At 44.2% G+C, this 24,030-nt stretch overlaps 1 protein-coding gene across 5 annotated transcripts in view; it reads right to left on the bottom strand.

The window, feature by feature from the left end:
- Positions 1-22,243, bottom strand: part of Ccdc141 (coiled-coil domain containing 141) — a 141,481-nt gene extending 119,238 nt beyond the window's left edge. For 4 of the 5 annotated variants that reach the window (XM_038336540.1, XM_038336542.1, XM_038336544.1 and 1 more), the window contains exons 1-2: positions 21,103-21,425; positions 18,998-19,120 (exon numbers count right to left, since the gene is read on the bottom strand). In XM_038336540.1, the coding sequence (XP_038192468.1) occupies positions 18,998-19,120; positions 21,103-21,204 (225 nt within the window). In that variant the 5' untranslated portion in view covers positions 21,205-21,425. Of the gene's footprint in view, positions 1-18,997; positions 19,121-21,102; positions 21,426-22,137 lie in introns of those variants that run through there. The other variant, XM_038336541.1, reaches the window with a different exon arrangement.
- Positions 22,244-24,030: the final 1,787 nt, after the last annotated feature.

The following is a 24,030-nucleotide window of genomic DNA, read 5'->3' as shown; positions in this document are numbered from 1 at the left end:
TTTAGGCTTTCCTACCTTGCCTCCCCGTTCTATGCTCTTTTGTGGGACTGGAAACAACAGACCCTTGGAGACTTATCAGGGAGGCCATTGTGTGTTATTCTGGGTAACTTGAACCCTTCAGGTTTGATCAAAAACAAAAAACAATAAAGAGAATGACACATTCTCTGAGACGTGATGAAAGCTAGAACATCAGGAAGTTTTTGTACCAAGCGGAAGAGTAAATAAACATAAGTAATAAGCTAGCATCTGTTCCCAGGGAAGAAACACAGCAAAACGGAAGCAGCCACTAGGGACCTGAGTGTGGCCTCCTTCCCTCCCAGAAACTTTTCTCTTTTATCCGCTTACCCTGACAACCCCATTGTTTCAAAGCTGTGCTTAAAATGCCACCAAGCTCCGTGAAACCATTCTGGCTAAATTCACTTCTTTTCTCCCCCAAACTCGCCTATGTTGCTTTCGCTATCAGCATCCTTCATCTGGGGAGTTAATTAATCATCTAGAGCCTTGATGTTGTGATTGCAGTTCCTTAATTGCTCCATGGGCCTATCAGGGTCATTTTGTCCTCTATGCATTATACATTACAAACTTCTAGCAGCCCAGAGTGTCTGTTACATTTCTTTCATGTCCTTGGCCATGCCAAGCACAGAGCAGGCAGACAGAATGGACTCTAGCCTGTTAGAATGCGGCCAATCTGTTGCTACGGCAACTTGGTTCCTCTACATCATACAAAGACCCACAGCTGTGACATTGATGTTACTGAGTGGTCCTGTCGAATCAGGTGAGAAGAAAGTCACATCACTGTCCCACATTGCCTCAGTGAGTGGGTTCTCCTAATCAAGCCAATGACTGAAGGGCTTGCGTCTGAGCCCTGTAAGGCACAAAGGCAACCATAACAGGCTGGGGGTTCCAGGACAGGTGCTTCTTAACCCGGAGAACTGGACTAATAACTGGTCTGGAGCATGCATTAGTTTAATCTAAGCAGGATTAAAACACTGATAGGGGAAGGGACTAGAGAGGTAGCTCAGACAGTAAGAGCATCGGCTGCATTGGCAGGGGATCTGTGTTCAATCTCCAGCACCTAATGATGGCTCAATCATCTGTAACTCGTAACTTTGCAGTCCCAAAGGATATGACATCCTCTTCTGTCATCTGCGGGCACCAGGTACACATATGAGACACATACATACATGCAGGCAAGACACTCTACATATGAAAATTGATGAATTAATAATTTTAAAATGCTGATGGGGCTACGGGGATAACTCAGTGTTTCATTTGCTGAAGCAGGTATGAGGACCACAGCTTGGATCCCCAGAACTCCCCTAAAGCCAGCTTTACATAGTTTCCTGTCTGTAATTCCAGCCTCTGAAAGTGGAGTCAGAGCATCTCTAGAGCAAGCTGGCGAGCTGGCAATAGCTGTATCAGTGAGCTCTAGATTTGCCCGAGAGTCTGCCTCATTGGAAAAGGTAGAACAGCAATTGATGGTTCTGCTCATCGGCAGTCTCCATATGCACCTGTGCCACACACACGTGCCCCACACATGCAAAGATACATATACATACATGCACACTACATACACACATACACCACATAACACATGAAAATAGAAGAAAATGAGTAAAGTAGTGATAGTTACAATATTCAGCACTTATATGTAACCTTTGTCTTAGATGCTTTGAATCCTTCAGCTCCTAGAATCCTTACATCTACCTTCTGAAGACTTACAGGCATGGAAACTGAGGCAGTGCAGGACTAGTAACTTCCCAACGGTGCTATCGCAATCCAACAACACTGATCCGTGTCTGGGCAGGAAAATCTAACAGGCTCCATCACTAAGGTGCTGTCTCTTATAGACTTAACCTCAGGTGGCTCTTTTAAAGATGAACAAATCATGCATTAAAACATATACATACATTTCATCTTTGAATTTAATTTTAACGTATGAAAGGCAGTTGACACAGAACAATCAATAAATGCCCACTGAGTTAACTTCATCCATAAGTCATGATGCAGATTCAAAGTTCATACAACTGATTTAGACAAAAGGTCACTGGATAATAACTTAGTATCACCACAGTCTCTACCCAGAGGAAAACTTGCAGTATTCTGAGAAGTATATACATGCATAAATATTCAAGTAAACCAATATTAAAGACAATTCTAAATGTGAGAGCCAAGGGTACCAACTGCAAAACACCTTTCTTTAACCAGAGTCTTACCCCATATGGGATAAGGAAGGGACATTCTACAGGCGCACAGGGTGACGTGGGTGCAAACACTATGTAAGCCAGGCTTGCCGCTCCTTACACAGCCCAGGCTTACACGAGCCCAGCATCTGGGTGAGATGCACTGCATACAAGTATGTGTTGAGAAGCTCCAGCGGAGCACCATGGGAAAAGACGGGCAAAGAGCAGGGTCAGAGCTCAGCCAAGACTTCACAAGGGAGGCCGTTTTGGCATTCTGAAATGAGGGTATCAATAATTCACTTGGAAATCCACCCTCCAGCTCAGTTAGAAGAATAATGATACAAATCAGAAACACTAATATTATTAATAATTAATCAGTCCCACCATGTGTTTTAGGAACTAGAATGTTCTATACATTAATAATTGATTCTTCCAACCCCAGGACTGGGGAGTTCAAGAAGAGCAGGTCTGTGAACTCCATTCCAGCCGTCTCTAGTGGATCTGATTTTTTTGTATGTCTCTTTTGCCCAGCTAGAGAGTGGATATGTGTTCATTCAGTCCTTCACCCATTTCTTTAACATATAAGGCAAACACAGGGCTAGGACTCAGAGACGGATCTGTGTTCACAGTCCAACGACCAAGGCAACATGAAACAAGTCTGGCTCTCAAGAAACAGATACTGGAGCGGACTGTAGGGGGATGACCAGCTATAAAAGGCACTCGGAGGAGAACATAGTCGATACCAGAAGAAAGGAATATTCTAGAGAGTTCCAGGAGAGCAATCATTTTCTGACTGCCAAATCTAACACTAGGCACCTCCGATGTGCTACTATTTTTAATGTTAGTTCATATTTTTATCTTGGAATTTCCTTTCCCTCACACTCGGATGCTTTGCCTTGGGTTTTCCATAGTCTCATCTCTTGTCTTTCCTAAATTTATTGTTAAAGAGGATGAATGTGCTTGTGTGTGTTTCATACACACTCTGCACTGGCTGACCCTCTCCAACCAAACCCCTGCTCTCCCTATCTCACCCCACCCCACCCCCATATCTCCCTTTCCACTCTCAGGTCATACGTGTCGATACCTCTCTCCCCCTCTCATGGGCTCATTCACTCATAACTAAGCACATATTTTACAGAGTTCCAAGCTGGGCCAAGGGAGATAGCGCCACTGATAGAGTGCTCGCTGCATAAGCATGAGGTTTGATCCCCAGAACCGACATAAAGCAGCCAAGTATGGGTGGTGTGGCTGTAATCCTTGGGTGGGATAGGAAGAAACAGGCGGATGTCTCTCGGGGTCTTATGGGAAAGCGGGCCTCCCCCACTTGGAGAAGCTCCAGGCCAACGAAAACAGTCTCAGAAAGCAAGGACAACAGTATCTGCGTAATGACACCAGGGGTCAACTGCATACACATGTGCACCCACGTACAAATGTACAATGTGTACCCATGTACAAATGCAAAAATAGAAGCTAGGATCTACACATGACAGAGAACATATAGCGTTTGGGTTTCAGAGCCTGAGTTACTGCAAAAGAATATTTTCCAGTTCCATCCTTTATTTCTCTACAAGTTTCATGGGAGCATTTTTCTTTAGAGTGGAGTAAAATTCCATCGTGTCTGTGCACCACATTTTAGGTACCCACTCATCTACGGATGGCTATCTAGGCTAATTCCATTCCCTTGCTACTGTGAACAGAGCAGTCAGACATCAGGAAATGGCTTACTCTTACTACCGCTCATTCTTTTCGCTCAGCACTTGCAAGTGTGGGTTTGATTGCGCCCGAGACCATCCCAAACGGTAGCACTGCTCTCTAGAGCACCAAGCGTATTGGCTATTCTGATGTTAAATGAACCGCGATGTAATGATGTCAGTGGGGTATTTCTTATTCTCATCCTACAAGCTTAAGGTGTGAGATAATCTCTGACCACGCTCTTGCTCTTTATGTAAAATAAATTGATACCGAAATATCTTGTCTATAATTCACTGGCCAAAACATCATTTCTACTATCCAAACATACTGTGCTAACTACTCTATCAAAGACTTTTAAATTCGATCCATGTTGCTATCTCCCTCAGAGTGGGAGTGTAAATTCCAATGTTAATTCTATCTACATTATTTAAGTCTAGCAATTTTCCATTCAAGTGCACCCTGTAAATAATTACAAAGCAAACTGTCATGAAATGATGCTGTCCAATCTGTCCCCTGTTTGACCAGCAGTAAATCCGATCTGTAGCCCACTGCACACTGTCTTCTGGCTCTAGCACATCTCCTCTGCACCAGTGGAACCTCATCTTCGGATGCTCGCAAGAGGGTTTTTCTGAGCCTTTGTGTATCTTGGTTATATCTATTTCCACAGTTCTCTTGATCTTGTAGTTGATCAGGGTTTGCTGACCTGCTGACCTGTAATCTTATTTTGACTCAAGATTATTTTTAATTCTAAAATATATAAAAAAAACTTTACCAAATACCTGCCTTATTCATACAAGTAATATTCATAAAAATTAGCATACAAAGAATTTGGTTTCATTGTTTTTTTTCCAAACAAGATACGGGTTTGCTCTTCCTCTTCTGCCGCTCACATGCCCCTCCCCCTCTCCTATCTTTCCCACCTCTAGTAGAACTTTCAATTTTTAATATCCTATGTGACCTTTGGACCTCCCAACCTTTTCCAATACCTCCTGTTTTCCTGCTCCCCGGTCTCCTACCTAGCTAAGATTTCTATGCCTACTCTCATGCTTCCGTATTTACATATGCATAAACATTAAAAGTTATTACCGTCACCTAGAGATAACATGTGATTTTTGCTTTTCTGGGTCTGGGTTACCTAATTTAATATAATATTACTGCAAATTTCATAATTTCATTTTTTTCCACAGTTACTGACTCTCAGCTCTCAAACCTACCATATCCCTGTCTTCCATATCCGAATACTGTTAAACACTCTCTACTCTTGAGCTGCCATCTCTTCTATGGGAGCCGTCCTTCAGCATTTTGTAACGTACAGCTTTTCATATATTACCTTGCAATTTCTGCATTTTGGATATTAAGAATACCCCCTTACATAAAATGTGGTAGCAACAGCCTGATATAACCTGTTTAGGCATCTTATACATGTGAATATTTCCTATCATGTAAGATTGGTTTAAGTATTAAGTACTTAGTACTAAAATATTTAAAAGTGCAGGATGTACGGGATGATTGGCATACATTAGATGAATATAGGAAGCAATCATTACTACCTCTTAAGTTTTTTAAAAGATAAGGAATTTTTACTGGATGTTTCGCATCCATAACCCTGAGCCATGTACACACGGGCTATCTCACAGGTACACAAAGGCCTACCATCTGGTAGAAATTCTAGCAGCTATGGAAAGACATTATTTTAAAGATTAGCTAGGGTTTGTTTTGTTTTAATTATTTGCTTGCTTGCTTTGCTGTGGTTGAGCGAAACCTCCACTATAGGAAGGAATGGCTCCAGCTAACGAATGACCACATAGGATGGGAGAGTTGAAAAGGTTCCATCCCTCTATCCTTTGCCAAGCTCTTCTGTAGACCAGCTGTAAATCTCAGGTGATGCAGAAAGCGCCTTTTCTTCCAAGAAAAAGAAAACCCAGCTTAGCTCTCTGACTCCCTGAATCATTAGTATCCATCACTTTTTTTTTCAGGTACACAGCTCGGGGCCTGGATCTGAGGACCAGTTCACTTCTGAAGCCTCCAGGTGATACTATTTATTGCCAGCCAGGTTGAGAGACTTCACCAAATACTTCAGCTTTTACCCTATTTTTACATGCGATACCCAGAAGGCTGATCTCTTCTTTCCCAAGCCCAAGATATTAAATGAAAAGAAAAATAGATGGAACACGCCAGTTATTAGACACCATATTTTCAGTAATATTTGTACTACTCCTTATTGTTCAGAATTTAGACCATTATATATGGTATGAATAAAAACCAGTCAGATGGGAAGTATTTATAAATGAATTAAGCAATACAAAACACTCCGAGAACATCCTTAGTAGGTATTAAATACTCATCACTCATGTAACATAATCGTTAATGATCTGTTAACTATCATTAAGCATAATATATTTAAGAAATTCTTCCAGTTATTTTTAGTATCTGAATTGCATTTAGTCTCTAACGTCATCATCATTACATAATATAACCATGAGAAATCCACTGAGCAGTATCTGAGCCATGAATGATCAACAGACAACAGATTAATTACATGTAAAAGCATTAATGAAATGTGCAGCAATGCTTCCAGAAGCTGCAACCAGACAATACGCCATTCAATTACTGTCTGCTGCTGCTGGCTTTTCAAACTGGAGCAACACAGTTTTCTCCTCGTTATTTCAAACTCTCATTGTATTTGCTTTACAATTTGTAATTTTGATTGTGTGTATAGGAGATGCCTGTCTGGGGGTCTGTGCAGGTGAGTGTGGGTGCCCACAGAGGCACCACATCCCGTGGATCTAGAGCGAGAGGCATTGATGTCGGCTGCTAGAAACCTAACCCAGCCTCTGAAGGATCAGTGCTGCTTAACCACTGAGCCATCTCTCCAGTTCTATAGAAATTACTGTTTAAAGCACAAATCGGTTTCCAAACACATTCTCTCTCTTTCTCTCTCTCTCTCTCTCTCTCTCTCTCTCTCTCTCTCTCTCTCTCTCACACACACACACACACACACACACACACGTCTCGAAAGTATTACATAAGAAAAATAGTTTTATTCCTCCTGTGACCTTATTTGACAACACTGCTTCACTGATAAAAATTGACCATTGGAGATAATTGACCATTTTTTTAAACTAATGTCCCCGACAGAGCTATCCAGTCACTATTTTCCTCTTCGGGACTTCCATGCCCTGACCCATTCACTTCCCCTCGAGCTAGAAATCAAGGTGAAGACCTCACCAGAGGTAGACTCCTCTATTCTCCAAACCTACCAATGGGCACACGGTAGCCACTAATCATTTGCAATGGGTAGGTTAAAACTCCTGTATCTCACTGGACTTCGATGCAATATTTCATCTGTAATCTTACCATGATTGCTGGCTAAATGATAATATTTTGTGTATATTGGAGTAAATTAAGCATATTATTAAATTACTTTCACTTGTTTCTTTTTATTTTGCTTTTTGATTAGGTTTGGTAATTTATGTTCTCAAGGACTCGGTTCATTTCTTCTAAGCTGCTGGATTCATGTACATACAGATGTTGTTGGCACTTTCTCATTATACATTTAATGACTACGAGATTTAAAGTAAGACCCACTTTTCATGTTTAATATTGGTATTTTTTGTCTTCTCTCTTTTTCCTTCTTAGTCTGGCTAGAGGTTCATCAATTTAATTGACCTTTCCAGAGAGCTGGCTTTTGGCTTATCGATTTTTCTATTGTTTCTATTTTCAATTGCATCGATCACTGTTCTTTGTAGTTCCTTCCATTCTGCTTGCTTTGGTTTTAATTTGCTTTTATTTCTATAGTCTCTTAAGCTGAGATCAATTTAGGATTATTTATTCTTTCCTAGATAAGCATTTACCGTCCTAAAATTTACACATGCCCCCTCAACATTTTGAATTACAAATGAAGCTTGCCCTTGCAGTTCACATTATATATTCCCATTTATCTCTGCTCTAAGAAGTGTGACACTCTAGCAAAGCATTTTCTCTTCAACACATTAATAAAAAGTTTAATGGCTGATGGGACCACTGGACCAAAAACACTCAGGCACTCAGAGAGCAGTAAGCAATAGCCTTGGGTCGTTTACATTCCTCTAGTTCCAATTACAGAAAACTCAGGGTGTGTTTGAGTTGACTCGAGGGGAAACATACATTCTATGAAATTGAATTTGAGGTATCCGATTCTTCTGCTCCCTGTCTAAGGACAGGGCGTTCGACTTTCTTCTGAGACAGTCCGATCGCCATCTGTATGATATGCGTCCCTGAGTCACCTTCTTTGATGTCTCACTTTCCTAGCTCAACTTAGTGGCAGAGGTGCATAGTGGGGGCTGAAAAGCCAGGGTTTTGCTTTTCCCCTTGGGCCATGCTCTTCCAACCACTGTCTCCCTCCAGTAAGTGGAAAGGTCAGAGGGAGGGGAAATGGAAGGTGTGATAAAACAGCTACTTTGTTGTTTGGTTAGTTGGTTGGTTGTTTTTTGAGTTTGGTTTTGGTTTTGGGGTTTTTGTTTTTGTTTGTTGTTTTTTCAAGACAGGGTTTCTCTGTGTAAAAAACAGTCCTGGCTGTCCTGGAACTCACTCTGTAGACCAGGCTGACCTCAAACTCACTGAGATCTACCTGCCTCTGCCTCCCAAGTGCTGGGATTAAAGGCGTGTGCCACCAACTCCTGGCTGCTTACTTGGACATGGAATCAGTTAAAAAAAAAAAAACTCTCCATATTGTTTCCACTAACATGTTTTTAATCCCCCAAAGAATGAACTTTTGCCAGGAATTCTGAGGAGTAAGCAGGTAGGCCGCTTTGGGAAAGAGATCAGAATTTCACACACCACCTCGCTACAGTAGAGACTGGGAGGTAGGGATCACAGTTCACCTTAGTCTCCTAATGACTGACAACTAGACAGATTTCTTATATAATGAGAAAGCAAGTCCCTTTAAGAAACCTTGCGCTTTGTACGTTTAGACATTATTACATAATTGCATTACATAAAGGCAAAGATGCATTTGGGCTAACAGAAACTAGGCATGCACTGTAAGGGGCTTAAAATAGAGAAAAGAATATCTTCATTTTCAGTTAAGTAGAATGCATAGCGATGTCTTCTCCTAAACAGAAGGACCTGTCAGCTTCTAGCTAGAGTTTGAAAGGCACATTGCTATTCTACACGTAACCTAATGCAGGACGCTGAAGATGGAGAGCGGAGAGGGCATAGTGGCGTGTTCTACTCCCCGCCCTCTGCATTTCCACTTCCTGAAAGGTCAGGTCCTGTCTTGCCTTCCAAATCAAACACCAGCAGCCTCTGTGTCACCGCCAATAAGAGATATGGGTTCTGCTCTCATCGGTCGAAGATCACGTTTTTAAAGAGGGTTGTCTTCTACTAAGCACTTTAGAGGTCAGAGGTTATAAGGTTCTGATCTCAAAAAAGTTAGTTGTGACTGAAGCCATGGGTGAGTAGGTGAAACGTTTGTGGGACAAGCCTGACGACCTGAGCTGGGGTCCCGGAACCTATGTGAAAGCCAGCCAGGGGCAGTAATGAGCACATCTCTCAGACCCAAGATCCTGCATGATGACAGAGGCAGAGATGGGAAAATTCCCAAGTTCTCAGGCCACCTGCCTTCCACAGCAGCGAAGGACAAGGGACCTGTCTCAAGTAAGGGAGAAGGTGACGAATGGCACCCGAGATTATCCTCGACTTCCACGTGCATGCTGTAGCTTGTGTGTGACCACAGTCACGCACATGACAACTATATACATATACCATAAATACACAAAGCACACGCATGCACATGTAAACCTTTAACTGTCATCTACACTGCAAATATTTTTTTGCCCGCTCCATGGTTTGCCCTTTGAATTTGGATCTGGATCACTCATATTTACTTCCTAGGCAGTATCAACCACCTTCTCCATCAACGGTTATGTGATTTACCAGACAGCATTAATCCTTCTTCCTCATACAGTATCGTGTACATATCTCTGTGTGTGAAGTTATGATATAACTCTCCTCCTCCTGATCCAGAAGCCAGAGTGGGACATCAAACAGCCGAGAATCATCACAGATAATGTCTTTGGATGCCTGCTCACTCGTCCATCCTTCAAGAAATGAGCGACACATACCTCAGAAGTGCCATTTACCCTATTACTTAAGCCAGCTTCCTTTTTAGAGAAATCCATTCTAGTTCTCAGCTCTTTCCATAAAAGTTCTCATTTTCCTCTGCTGTAATTATTCACGCATGAGTGCTCCCTTCATTGTCCTTAGAGGATGTGATAGTTGTTGGTGGCCTCTGTCCTCATTCTCTGTGGCTCTACCACAAGACACCCCATATTTAGGTTGTCTGAAGCAGTCATTTATTTTGCCCAGCAAGGGAAAGAGGTAAGGAAGGCATTCTGGATTCCACACAGGCATGGTGGGGTCTCTACTGAGGCTAGAGGGTCTCCTCCCAAGGTAGTTCCCTCACAGACTGGCAAGCTGCTTACCCATCAGCTGGGATATCAGCAGATCTGCTGCTCAGGAATCCATTCGGGGCCTCTACTGCTGCTGGGATTTCTCACCTGTGGCAAGTGTCACAGTTCTAAGTCATGGAGCCCAAGCGTAGCCAGTCTCTTGAAGCTGGGGCCCGCACATCAATCCAGATTCACTCATGCTTCATTCTGTCTGCCAAAGCAGGAAGGAAGTCTGGGTCCTCTGGGGAGAAGGGACATAGACCTTCATTCCTCATCAAAGGAGGGCCAAGGACTCGAAAGCACCTTTAATCTCCCAGAATCTTGCTGTGTTCTAGATCATTCCAGATTCGCAGAAGGGATGCCAGTATCTGCTGCACCCTGACACGGTCTGTCCCCTGCAGAAACGAGGATGTCTCTCTGTCTTACTGAGTCAGGGCCACTCGATTTCCCAGGATACGCAGGTGTAGAGATATACATGGTATGTGACTCGTGATCCCCACAGGTACTTCAGCTTTGGCCAAGGAGCCCAGTGTTTACTCCTGAACCAAGAGCCAAGAATCTTCCATCTCTGTGCCCACATAATTGTCTCCATCTGTTGTGGAAAATTATTTTAAAATGTGCTACATTTGTTTGTGCTGTGGAATGTTTGTTTAATGATGCAAAGGTGTGTTGCACTATTTTCTGTAGCATTTGTTTAACTCTGTGAAGCTGTGTTACTTTGCCTGCCTAAAACACCTGATTGGTCTAATAAAGAGCGGAATGGCCAACAGCAAGGCAGGAGGAAGGATGAGTGGGGCTGACAGGCAGAAGAGAGTAAACAGCAGGAACAATCTGGGGAGAGACAGACAGAGGCGTGAGAAGGAAAAGAGGACTCCAGGGGCCAGCCACCCAGCTACACAGCCAGCCACCAGAAGTAAAGAACGGTATATAGAATAGAGAAAGATAAAAGTCCAGAGGCAAAAGGCAGATGGGATAATTTAAGAAAAGCTGGCTAGAAACAAGCCAAGCTATGGCTGGGCATTCATAAGTAAGAATAAACCTCCATATGATTTATTTGGGAACTGGGAGGCAGCACCCCCCCCCCACCAAGAATAAGCACCAAAGAGCCAAATGAGTGTGAGTAAACAATCAACAACATCCATCTATACTTTATGTGCCTTTAAAAAAATGAGCTCACATCAATCTTTCATCAATAATGGACACTTTGTTTTTCAAGACAGGGTTTCTCTGTAGGTTTGAAGCCTGTCCTGGAACTAGCTCTTGTAGACCAGGCTGGCCTCGAACTCACAGAGATCCACCTGCCTCTGCCTCCCCAGTGCTGGGATTAAAGGCGTGCACTACCACTGCCTGGCTTAATGGACACTTTCAATGTCTGTTTCATGGGAACAAATAATGGACTTTCTGGAATCCATTAAATTAACGTTTCTGATATGGCTTGATTGTGTTCCCTCAAATTCACTTGTTAGCATAAACAGGGCCCTTTTAGAAAAGGTTAGGTCACGGGATCTCTGCTCTACACATAAATTAATACCAGTACCTGTAAGGGAGCTTGAAGGGGAGACAATTTATTGCTATTTGCCATCTTTCCCTCTCTCCTTGAAGACACCATACCCTTGTCCCTAGCATAGGGCTGCCGTAAGGCACAATCTTGGAAACAGAACTCAGGTTCCCTTCAACTGTGACACATAAGAGTCTGTTCTTTCCAAACTACTCTGTCCGTGGTATTTTGTTAAAGCAGCACAAACGCGCGAAGATAACCTCTCACTTCCACTTATAAGAGCATCGTTTTCCCAGATTATCCACGGCACTTTCTAGCTCGAACGAGCACCATTCAGAATGATCCTCCTACGTCACTCTGCCGCACACGCTGGTCACTGGAACGGACTGTCTAGGAAAGGAAACAACCTGCCAACTAGAATACTATCGACGGCACATGAAAATTTAAATGTTCCATGGTTGCCAGAATTTTTGTTGGTGTATTATCGTAGAGAAGTTTCTCAATAGCATAGCTTAAGAGAAGTTCTCCAGAACTTCTGCTCTGCCCCTACCTTATCTCAGTGACCTCATTCAAAATGATCACTAAAAAATTCCTCAGATGATTTCCATGACTGGCACTCCAAGGCACAAGTCCACTTACCCTCTCTGTAATGTTCCATATTGACTGGGAAGCTGACATTAAGATTGGGAACGGATCAGGGTGTTTACTCCCACTAATGGTAAAGAGGAATCTGAAGTTCTGGAACCATACAGAACTTTCTTCCCCCACTTCCAAAATCCGGTCCCCACCTTGGTGCCTGCCTGAAAGAAGAACTAAATTTGGGGACATGGCTGTCACGGAGGGAACTGTGGTCTGCATCTACCAGGTAGGGATATCTGGCTCGCTCAGCAGAAGCAGAGAGAGGAGAGAGCTTGCAGTCCACAGAGGGCACCAGGAAGAACCCTTCATTCCCCAGTGGTGGCCACTCCTCACTCCCAGTCTCACCAGCCAGGCCGCACATTATCCTCACTTCTGCCAGAACATGAGGCAGAAAGATGGAGAGAAGTTTTCCTAACGTTAGAAGCTGCTTTATAGAACCCCAGACTGGATAGAGGACCAGCCATGATCCAGGAACCCCGCAGATTTTTGGCACAAGACTGGGACTGGTGAACTCCTGGAAAGGCTGGTTCTAACATTAGCTAAGGAAGTAGAAACAGCAGCGGAAGGGTAAATGGATTAAATGAGAGGTAAAGTCAACCGAATCAAAAGCAAACACTCTTCTTTCTTACATGTCTTTTGATCTGGGCTGCTACTAGCAGATGCCATCCACATTTAGGGTGGGCCTTCCCATATCCACATTGATTAAGGCAATCAAGGCATTGCCCCCCCCCCCACAGACCCACACGCTCACCTGATGGAGACAATCCTTGAGGTGAGGTTCGCTGCTCAGGTGATTCTAAGTTGTGGCAAGCTGACATTGAAAACCAACCATTGCGCCACCCAAACTTACTATTTCCTACCAGGGAAATATTTTAGTGCTTCCTCAAAAACCTAAGCGTGGAAATGCCATACAATCCAGTAACTGCGCTGCGTCTTGTGGACCAGAAAGATCTAGAATTAGATGTCCGAGCAAATACTTCCGTGCCAGTCTTGATAGCAGCACAATTTACAAAACCCAGAGTGGAAACAATCCAAGCGCCCAGAGACAGGCGACTGAACAAAATGCCTTCCAAGCTGAGCATCTTTCATCCAAACATCTGAAATCAAAAGTATTCCAAAATTTGGGGTTGGAGAAGGAGCTCAGTTGGGGAAGTGCCTGCTTGAAGAGCTAAGTCCAAAGCTCCAGGACCCATATGACAGCCAGGCACAGTGACCCATGTCTATAACTCCAGTGCTGGGAGGCAGACACAGGCGGGCCCCTAGACTCATTGGCCCATCATCCTTAGCAAATCTATGAGCTCCCGGGCGAGAGAGAGACCCTGTTTGAAAACTAACACAGAGAACACTGGCGGAAGACGCTTGATGTCAACCTTGGGCTTCCACATGCACGCAGAACATATGAGTACACACACACCACACACACACACACACACACACACACACACACACACAGAGAGAGAGAGAGAGAGAGAGAGAGAGTACTAGTTCACTTTCTGTCACTGTGATAAACACCATAAGCAGCTTTGGGGAGGAAAGGTTTTGTTAGGCTTACTGGTCACCGTCTGCAATTGAAGGAAGCCATGGCAAGTAATCAAGGCAGGAGCTGGAGGCAGGAAGTAATTGAGAGACCACAGAGGAGCCCTGCTTGGCAACTGACTCCTCTTACCAACTTGCTCCTCGTGGTTTGCTCCTCCTGCTTTTCTTAGTGTCCAAGAACCACCTTCTCAGGAAAGGGCACCACTCACGTGCTAGGCCCTCCCATGTCAATCATTAATCAAGACAAAGACCCACAGACTTGCCTACAGGTCAGTCTGATTGAGGCAGTTTCCTGGTTGAACCTCTCTTTCCAGATGATTCTAATTTATATCAAGTTGACAACAAAACCAACCAGTACACACACTATTCCAGAACCTAAAACCTGTGTGCACAGCCATGTCACAATGGATGGAAAATTCCATACCTGAACTCAGGCCATAGGCTACAGTCAAAATGCAGGCATAATGAAAACACCAAACTTATCTTTGTTCTCTATGTATAAGGCGTATCTGAAATAAATGAATTTTGTATATTTACTAGGGTTCAATGCTCAAGATATCTCATTGTACATATACAAATATTCCATAATTCAAAAAATTGAAAAGCCAGAACACTTCCAGTCCAAGCATTTCAGATAAGGGATATGCAACCATTACAGTTTGTGTTATCATTCATTCTTTGTTATCCATTATTCAAAAAGTGAAATTCTTATACAAAATACAAACAAATACTATATAAGAAAACAGGTCAGGCATTAAAATGTCAAATATATTATTCCATTTATATGTGGGGTCTAGAACAGGCAAATATATAGAGAAAGCAGACAACACTGGAAGCAGAGATAATAATGGGAGTTACTTATAGGAGCTATAGAGTTTCTGTTTGGTGTGATTAATTTTTTAAAAACATACACAGTTGATAGTTATATGATGTGAATGTAATCAATGCTATTGAATTGTACACAGAGAAGTGGCTAAGGCAGTAAACTTTATGGTGCTTATATTTTGATGCATAAAACATGATTTTAAATGCATTTTGAGCAAATACTGCAGCTTAATTGCAGTCATTCACACTATCCCTTGTTTATGACAAATTTTGATATGAGAATTTTGACTTCACTACTCACACGTTCTATTCACAGCACGCCTGTTTATAAATCAGTCATCAGAAATAGGATAAACATTAGCCACACTGGGCCAGACATGGCATCTGAAGCAGGAAACCACTAGACTTCCGAGAGTCAAGTAAGAGGTAAAGTAGGTGGTTTGTGATCTCCCTGAAGGGTCGTTCCTCTGTGAAGGCTAATGTCACATGCCCACAACCAGGGCCAATGCCCAAGAGTATCTTAGCACACATAGCCAACTCCTCTGGTCACTAGAGACGCAGTTAAAAGACAGACTCTGAGGACAGACACACCCGAAGCAGCACCCCAAAGATTCCTCCACGTCTTTATTTCTGTCTCCAACCACTCTGTGCCTATCTGGGGCACAGAGTCAAGGGCAGCCGCAGGCAGGTCTTGGTCTGGGTGAAGTCCTCCCTTCCTCCTTCCTAGAAGTCTTCTTTCTCATTGGAAAGAAGTTAGCACAGTGTGGGAACCCAGAAGCCTCTGGGACTTAAACCTATTTCCACATGGTTGTTTTCAACCACTGAAACTGGAATGATTTTTTTCCTCTGGATGCTCTATTGGGATGGTTAAGTACATAGCTGAAGACAAAATCAAATCCCCAGGGCACAGACATCGCTGGCGTTAGGAAAACCTTGTGTTCCCAGCATTTCCCCCTTATTCTTTATTTCGAGGGCTGGAGATTCGTTCAAGGGAAGGCACAAAATGGCTTTCGTATTAAATGTTCACATTAGTTTGATCTATTCATCATTAGCATAATAATCAGGCCATTTTCTCCCTTAAAGACAGCATGCACTTCCGGACGGCGTTACACTTGTCTTCCAAGATTTTCTTTCTGCCAGTAAAGGTAATTGTTATTACCCTACTTCTCCAAACATATACCCTAATCCTAGCGAGGGCAAGTATCACCGTCAACCAGAGAGTCGTCCACTTCTGACTCCAAGAACCCCTTCCAGAATATTTTTCTCTCTAATTGGAACACACCGCGGGGTTCTATACACTGAGAAAGGCCTGGAATGAACACTAGATATTAAATATGATTGGCTTCCTGAACTACCAACATCCTTTTCCTTTGAAAACCTCATATTACAATTAACTTGAGACCAACAATTTTCTGCCCCAGGTTAAGTTGTGACAACCCCGATAGCGAAGGAAGTGGCAAATTAGTTGAGATCCAGTTGAGAGATTCAATTACCATTATTTCTAAGTTGGCACATTTGAGACAGACTCCAAACTCCTTGTCAACTCCCCACCCCCATCTCTTTTATACAAACATTAAATAAAAAATTTAAATCCCAGTACAGTTTGAAGGACAGACCTGATAATTAAACCCCTTGGGGAGCCGAGCTGATTAGGTTAAGAGCAGAGGACAGATGGGTGAAGAAGGCTATGAGATGGAGCTGGAGAGATCCAAAGGCTGTGACTAGAAGTGTAGGTGAAGCCAGAGTGTGTTTTCACCCACGAGCCTGTGTTTTAGATCCATTTGCAGGGAGGTTGAAAATGACTCCCGGTTCCGTGGCACACAATGGTAAAATCCAGCCGACATGAGTCTCTGATCTCCTCTCTCCTTACCATGCAGATAAAAAGCCTGAAGTCCAGAAGATTTAAATAGCTTGTCACAGCCTGAAGTCTGGCTTAAAAGAACCAGGCATTTAGAATCCAGAGCTCTAAGTGTCCTGTAAGCAGACATAGCCTGTTAAACGGAAGCCCCCTTTTCCAGCTGAGCTCCAGGATAGACTCGGATATAGAAGTAAGAGCATGGAGCTGGGGAGGGCCACATTGTTCCACCTAAGAAAGAGTGCCTTCTAGTGTTTTCTCAAAGACATGCGAGAAGAAAAGCCCACAGCCCCAGAGACCCCATCTGCTGCGAGCCACCGTCTGTGATTCATCAGAGAGCAGAAAATACCAGGCAGTGTGAGTTAGTGGGAACTGAGAAAGGAATGTGGTTTTAGGTCCAGATTAGCTCCCACAAAGGTTGACAGGTGTATAGAAAGGAGGGGGGGGACCCACAGACCACAAGAAAGCAAATCTCAGGAGTAGACCGGGAACAGTATTTGGTTTCTGTGGTTCACAGAGCAATAGGTTCAAGAGTGTGTTGAAGGGTTTCTTTGGCAACAGGAAGACTTTGAATTGTTTGTTGAGTGACATTAGACTGGGCCATAAATGAAGGAAAACCCAGGTCTTTGGATTCCTGGTCCAGTGTGCTTTCCCATCACAATGGCGCTTTGTTTCGGGGCTGTTGCTTCCTGATGGCCAGGGCTTGCTACCTTGAATGACAACTCAGATCCCAGACACCAGAGCAAGGGGCTGTCACACAAGCGAGTGAACATCGGAGTCTCAAGGCTGTCTTCTTCAGGACCGACTCATCCCCCACCCTCTCAGTCAGTTTTACCCAAGTGATCACTTTTCCCACAGTCTGTAAATTAGACGCAGGTGAGAGCCACCTCTGAATTAGAAACCAAGTACGTGTTGCGGCCCTAGAGACACGAAAAAGCCAGTTTAACATCACAGAACGTCCTGACCATCTCAGGACTCAGAGCCTTCACCAAGCCTCTTGGATCCTAACAAAGGCATCTATTCACTTGCAGGTGAGGCTCGCGATGCAGAGAAGGGCTGCATCATACTGCCCAGTTCAGAGGAGGCCAGCATGGGACCCCACCGCTCTGCCTGTTGTTGTCATGGCAATGTTACTGATGTTCCTCTTTCAGTTTGGGTCCTCTAAGAGATTCCCCCAGATCATGAAGGAAACACTGAGATCTGGAACCTCGTGGTACATGATGCCTGCCATCCAGAGGAGGGGCATCATCTACTCTCTGTCTCCTTCCTTCCCTCCCTCCCTCCCTCCCTCCCTCCCTCCCTCCCTCCCTCCCTCCCTCCCTCCCTCCCCCTTCTCATGGCGTTGGCTCTGTGTACAGTACACTGCCTGAGTTGAGAGTGCTGTTCTGCTCATGTGGGGCTGCCCTCACCCCTGTGCCCGCTACCACCCAAGGCAGCCAGATGTTACACAGAATGAAAATCACAGGGTCAGCTTTTTGAACGAGGGGCTGCACTGAACCTCACAAATGATTGCCCTGACTTGGCAATCCCAAATCAGTGTTAATTTTTATATTCTTCACTAACTACAATGTGTCGGGTCTGATTTTATTAACTGTGTCATCTGGTTTCAAGAATTCCTAATATTAAGCATGAAATTAAGTGTTTTTTTAAAATGATTTTTCTAAATAATTCTTACCAAAAAGTTACATTAGTAACAGAAAGCTCTGATGGATACGGGGAACTTAATGCAATGAATACAAAGGTAGGAATTTGTTTTCACTGAAGCAGTCAGTGTGGGGGATATCACTAAATTCTTCACAGTGAAAATATTGTCCCTCTCTATTTTCTATTACATCAGGACAAGTTAAAAAATACAACTTGTTTCTTATTTTATTGTATATGTCTGCCTGTCTGTCTATGTGTATGTTCTTGCGGAGGCCAGGGGAACAACGCAGGTGACATCATCAGGAGTACCACCCACCTCTTTTGAGACAGCATCTCCCAATGGTAAGTAGTTTACCAATTGGGCTGGGCTGGCTGATCAGCAAACTTTGGGGATCCTCCCATTTCCTGTGCTACCATGCCGGGAATTTTTCCATGAGCCCTAGGGATCCCACCCAGGCCCTCCTGTTTGCAAAGCAGTCACTCCACCAACTGAGCTGGTTTTTTCCAGCCCTTGTTGCTTCTTCCCTGTGCCTATGCCAATCCTTAGCAACAGTAGCGTCCTTACCATTAGCTATTGGCATTGTATTAAAACGGCCGAAGCCCATCACAGCAGTGGGATCCAGAGCAAGGTGAGGCTTGGCATCACCTGCCTGTGTAGGTTTGGTTACCTTTGCTTCATACCTGAGACTCTTACCTTAAGCTTGGCCAGGAGAAGCTCATGGTCACGAAGCAGTTTCTTGGTTTCATCTTGACTGCTCCCTATTTCTAGAAGATTGGGCTGTGACTCAGTCAGCTGGAGTTGTACCCATTCACCGCACTAAAAATAAAATGAGTGAAATGGGTGTTTATTCTTCCTTGCCCTTCTCCTTTTTCCACTTTTTAAATTTTAATTTCTAGTTACACCAAGCACACTTCCTCCTCTCATAGACATGGCCGACACAAGAGGTCTAACACAAGCCCATGCCCTGTCTTCTTTCACTCTTAGAACAAATTCTCTCACGGAGTGTGGGTCTGAATTCCTCACATTCTCGAGCGAGAAATGTGTGCCTCAGGTCTCAGGTGATGTCCTGTCCGCCATCTCTAAGTCACCGAATGCATTCACACAAAGCAACTCTCGACAGTTGACAATTAGTGACACTAATTAGTGACACTTCACACAGGCAAAGTGAGGCGGGACCTTCACTACACACCGGCCTCAGCATTTCTCCTCCCTCAACACAGGCTTTGCTCCCTGAAGAGGCTAAAGCTCGTTTCATTCGGAGATGGCTGTAAGGTAAGGGATCCGGAGAGAGGACCATGAGTGGCCATTCTGAGAGACAGAATCTGGTTAAAAAGACTTTCCCATACAATTTATAAAGTTTGTATTCTTTGTACCTCTGACTACTCTGCAGGTTATTCCCTAAGCACCGTGACTCCTCTACTCAAAGAGTATCTTAAGTTTGAGGAAAAGTGATATTAACTTTAAAAAAAAAATCATAGATTTGTCTCTTGTTTCTCCCTTGTGGAATCTGCGAGTTGCCCAAAGCATCATTAAATCGTGTGCAATCCATCAGTTTTCACTGGCACAGCTTTGATGCCACGGCATTCCCACCCACACCTCTGCAGAGGAGAGGGAGGGGAGTCACACCCCTGCAGAGGAGAGGGAGGGGAGTCACACCCCTGCAGAGGAGAGGGAGGGGAGTCACACCCCTGCAGAGGAGAGGGAGGGGAGTCACACCTCTACAGAGGAGAGGGAGGGGAGTCACACCTCTGCAGAGGAGAGGGAGGGGAGTCACATCCCTGCAGAGGAGAGGGAGGGGAGTCACACCTCTTCAGAGGAGAGGGTGGGAATCACACCCCTGCAGAGGAGAGGGTGGGGAGTCACACCTCTACAGAGGAGAGGATGGGGAGTCCCTGAGGTCTTGCATTTTGTGCAGGAAGCTCTCAGCTCTGGGAACTTGGCCTTGAACAGAACCCTGCATTCCACTGTTCAACGTCAAATTCTGTTTTCCTCCTACAAATTTTTCATACTACTATAAAATTTGCAGCAATTTAATTAAATGGGCCTTGTCGCCAGTTTTTCTCCCCCTTTTGGCCAGGTTAGCATCCATTAAACATGAACTCTTTAGGTGGCAAATCATCTAAAGAGCAAACTTATATTTCAGAGGCCCTTGCATGATTTCAATCAAAGGGGACAAAATGATGGAAGTCTTTTACACCCCAAAGATGTGTGGCCATCTCTGCAAACAGCTAAACACAAAACATACAGTTAAGCCCCAAGTGGCTGAATGTTTCTGGTCTCTAGTCAGTTTGATACACAGTCTGTGGCAGGGTCTCCATCACCCTACAGTGGAGAAGTATTTAACGCTGCCTGTACCAGTGGGAACAGTTCTGGGAGGCACTGGCAAGAGCCTCTTGGTGTTTCCACTTCTCGGTCCTGCTAAAGGCAGTGCCCCCTCTGACCTGACCCCTCCATCACATCCACGCAAAAATAACAGACTGCCCTGGCCCACCCGACTCTTCACCTGACGTTCCAGAGCCTCTGTCACATGTGCCTTGCCTTTAAGGGCCAAACTGAAAGTACATGGTAAAGTTTAAGTCGTTGTAGATACTTAGTACGCTGAAAAGCAAACTGGCAACTTGTTGAAACTTGCCAGTCCTCTGACACTGATTTAAGTGATTAAGGTCACTTATTATTTAGTATCTGTTCTGTGCTGTGTCCTGTGAACATGTGCATCATCTTTTAGGACTCTCAGCACACCACAAAGAGCCCCCACCCCCACCCCCAGCCACACAGAGAAAAGAAAGCTGTGTGCTTACCTTGACAAGGGCTATCACGATTCTGGAGCTCCCAGCTTGCACGGCTACAGAGCTGACGGTGGTGGTGGAAACACCCGCATGCGGACTTTCTTTGCAGGACATGGCACTTTAGAAGGAAGGTTTAAACCTGGGGCAGCCTTGATAGGGATGCGTGTCTGTTGGTCATGTTAGAAGGCATCCACAGGGCTACCGGGACTCATTCGGGGAATGCTCTCTGCTCACACTGATTGCCTGGCCAAAAGGAAAGAACAGGAAGTTAAAAATAGACAGCCCCATTGAGCTTATCGAGAGGGAGGGGGGGGGGGGAGGGAGCGGGGGAGGGAGGGGGAGAGAGAGAGAGAGAGAGAGAGAGAGAGAGAGTGAGGGAGAGAGGAGCCAGCCACACCCCTAGTATGGTAACAGTAAGTGCCTGTTATTTTTGCCATTATCTGAAACTCGAGGGACAGCCTTGAGCTCTCTGCCTATCAGCTGATGTCTGATAGCTAATGGAAAAAAGAAATACATCCTGACAACCCAAATTAGCTTAGCCATTGAAACTAAACAGTTGTTAACTGTGGACTTTGAAACCAGAAAGTCGGTGACCTGAATATCAATCTTTTCAAGTCTAAGTCATATAAAGAAAACTTCCAAAAATGATCCTTTTTGTTGGGGGGGGGGGGGTTAAGTCACAAAGTTGATTAAAAATATTTTTAGATTAATCTGTTTTTCCAAAACTTAATGAACTTTGCCAAATGAAGTTTGTAGAATGGTCACATTTTCTAAAAACTTCTTAGGAGTATTTTAAAACATTTCACCAAGCATTTATTAATAAATACACATCTTCCCAGTATTTCTTCATGATGGTTTTCTGAGGAACATTTTTGCAATCAGCAACTAGGAAGCTCAGTATTTTGTTGTTACCTTTTAACTGTAGCAAGAGATGTATTTTTGTTTGTTTGAAGGTGAACATTTTCTCTCTCTCTCTCTCTCTCTCTCTCTCTCTCTCTCTCTCTCTCTCTCTCTCTCTCTCTCTTTCTTTCTTATCCTCATTTCTACCTGGAGCAAAAGAAGTTGCAGCCAGCTTTAAATCAGAGTCAGGCTCCCAGATTAATCCTTCTGCCAGAAGCTCTGCCTGTGTCAGAAGTTGTCTCTGGTATTAAGCGGCAGCTGTTGGATCCCCGTCAAAGAACAGCTGAAAATAACACTGAAGTTTAGGTCGGAGGTCAGAGGCAAACACATCAGAGACACTAACTCCAAAGCTGCTGCAACCACTGGAGATCTCTGGGGTGAAAGACAAAACGGGGGACAGAGCCACAAACAGAGCCAAAGCAACCTGCTCCCTGTGTAAGCCCCCTCCCTCGGCTCTGTGTGAAAACTGGTTAGACTTGGGGCTGATGCTCAGAGGTCTGAGTAAGCGCCATGGCTTTCTTATGCTAAGGTTTATGAAAATATTCTTGAGCTGAAATGTGTGGGAATATGCATACATGTTTATGTGGGGCCACTGTTCATTCTGAGGGCACGCCATAGTTGCTCTGCAAACCGTACGCTCTGGACCCAGGGCTTCTTTTCTCAATGTCTGCCTGCTGTACTGATGAAATGGGAACCAAACCAAGATCCCGTTTCCTAGGCTGAACAAACTTCACCTGACACCGTGAATTGAGCAGCAGGAGCCGGCTCTGGCCAGCAGATGGAAGATACTTGACAGTGTGGGAAATGTTAAGAGTGGCTTTATTTTTGACAGGACTGAAGAGCTTGTGAGGGGGAAAAACACTTTGGAATATTAAAGACAGTGTCTTCCAATACCAGTATGTAATTGGGCCGTACAAACAAAACAATTCAGTTGCAACCATCTTTCAGCCCTAACAACCAACATCCAGGATGGCCATATCCCAAACTAAGTGAACAGTGGGTATTGCTTAAGACTGTATCCACCTTGCCAACCAGAACGGCAAACATCAACCTGCATGCAAACAGCATACTTTCACCCTAAGTTAACCCCGGGACTGGAAACTGCACGGCTCACAAGTTGCATAAAGGCCCTCGAGTGTGGAAGGGAATTGGGGGCAGCAGACCACAAAGACCATGGCTAAATTAGCCACTCCATTCACAAAGCTTCACTCGGGACGGAAGACTGTGACAGGGGTACAGGACAGCACAGGAATTGGGAAATGGCAGCCAGTTAGACAGGAAGGAGGGAGAGAAGGAAAGAAGAGCACAGGGCCAAAAGGCTAGTTAAATCCAAGGTTTAAGGGCAAGGGGAATTAGAAATAGGACTTTGTTAAAAGATTAATCCAGCTACTCAGCAACATACTTTGTGTGTGGATGACCTTTTTCTTAATTAGATGGAGCAGGTCCAGAGTATTTCATGAAAAAAAAAATGTTCTCTGCTTTGGTGCACGTGAGCATTAAGTCAAATTGTATGCATGCATGCATTACTAATTCTTACTCAGATTCTTGGCTTTAAAACTTGCAGAAAGAGCTAGGCGGTGGTGGCGGTGCACACTTTTAATCCCAGCACTCCAGAGGCAGAGGCAGGCAGATTTCTTGAGAGTTTGAGGCCGGCTTGATCTACAGAGCGAGTTCAGGATGGCTAGGGCTACACAGAGAAGCCCTGTCTTGGGAAAACAAGCAAATGGACAAACAAAAACAAACACACTAAATCTTGGCAATGACCTGAAGAATTACCCTTTTCCTTTTTTGCTTCCTTTCGACCCCACCCCCGCAGTAACTCAGAGGTTCTCTCACAGAAACCCGTGCCATCAGGTCTGGTTCCTGCAAGAGCTGTGGCCTTCATCCAGAACAGCACCTCGTGAGCAGCCTGTCGTTAACTCCAGCACATATTCGAAGATGAGTTAGTAAGAAATGCATTGAGCTACAGAAATTACTACACTATGCTCAGGTGGATTTTATTCATATTAAAGTGGTTAAAGCCTTTGAGTTACAGCTTAT

Source organism: Arvicola amphibius, chromosome 7 (genome assembly GCF_903992535.2).
Source record: "Arvicola amphibius chromosome 7, mArvAmp1.2, whole genome shotgun sequence".
Lineage (NCBI taxonomy): Eukaryota > Metazoa > Chordata > Mammalia > Rodentia > Cricetidae > Arvicola > Arvicola amphibius.
This window is presented reverse-complemented; position numbering and strand designations above follow the sequence as displayed.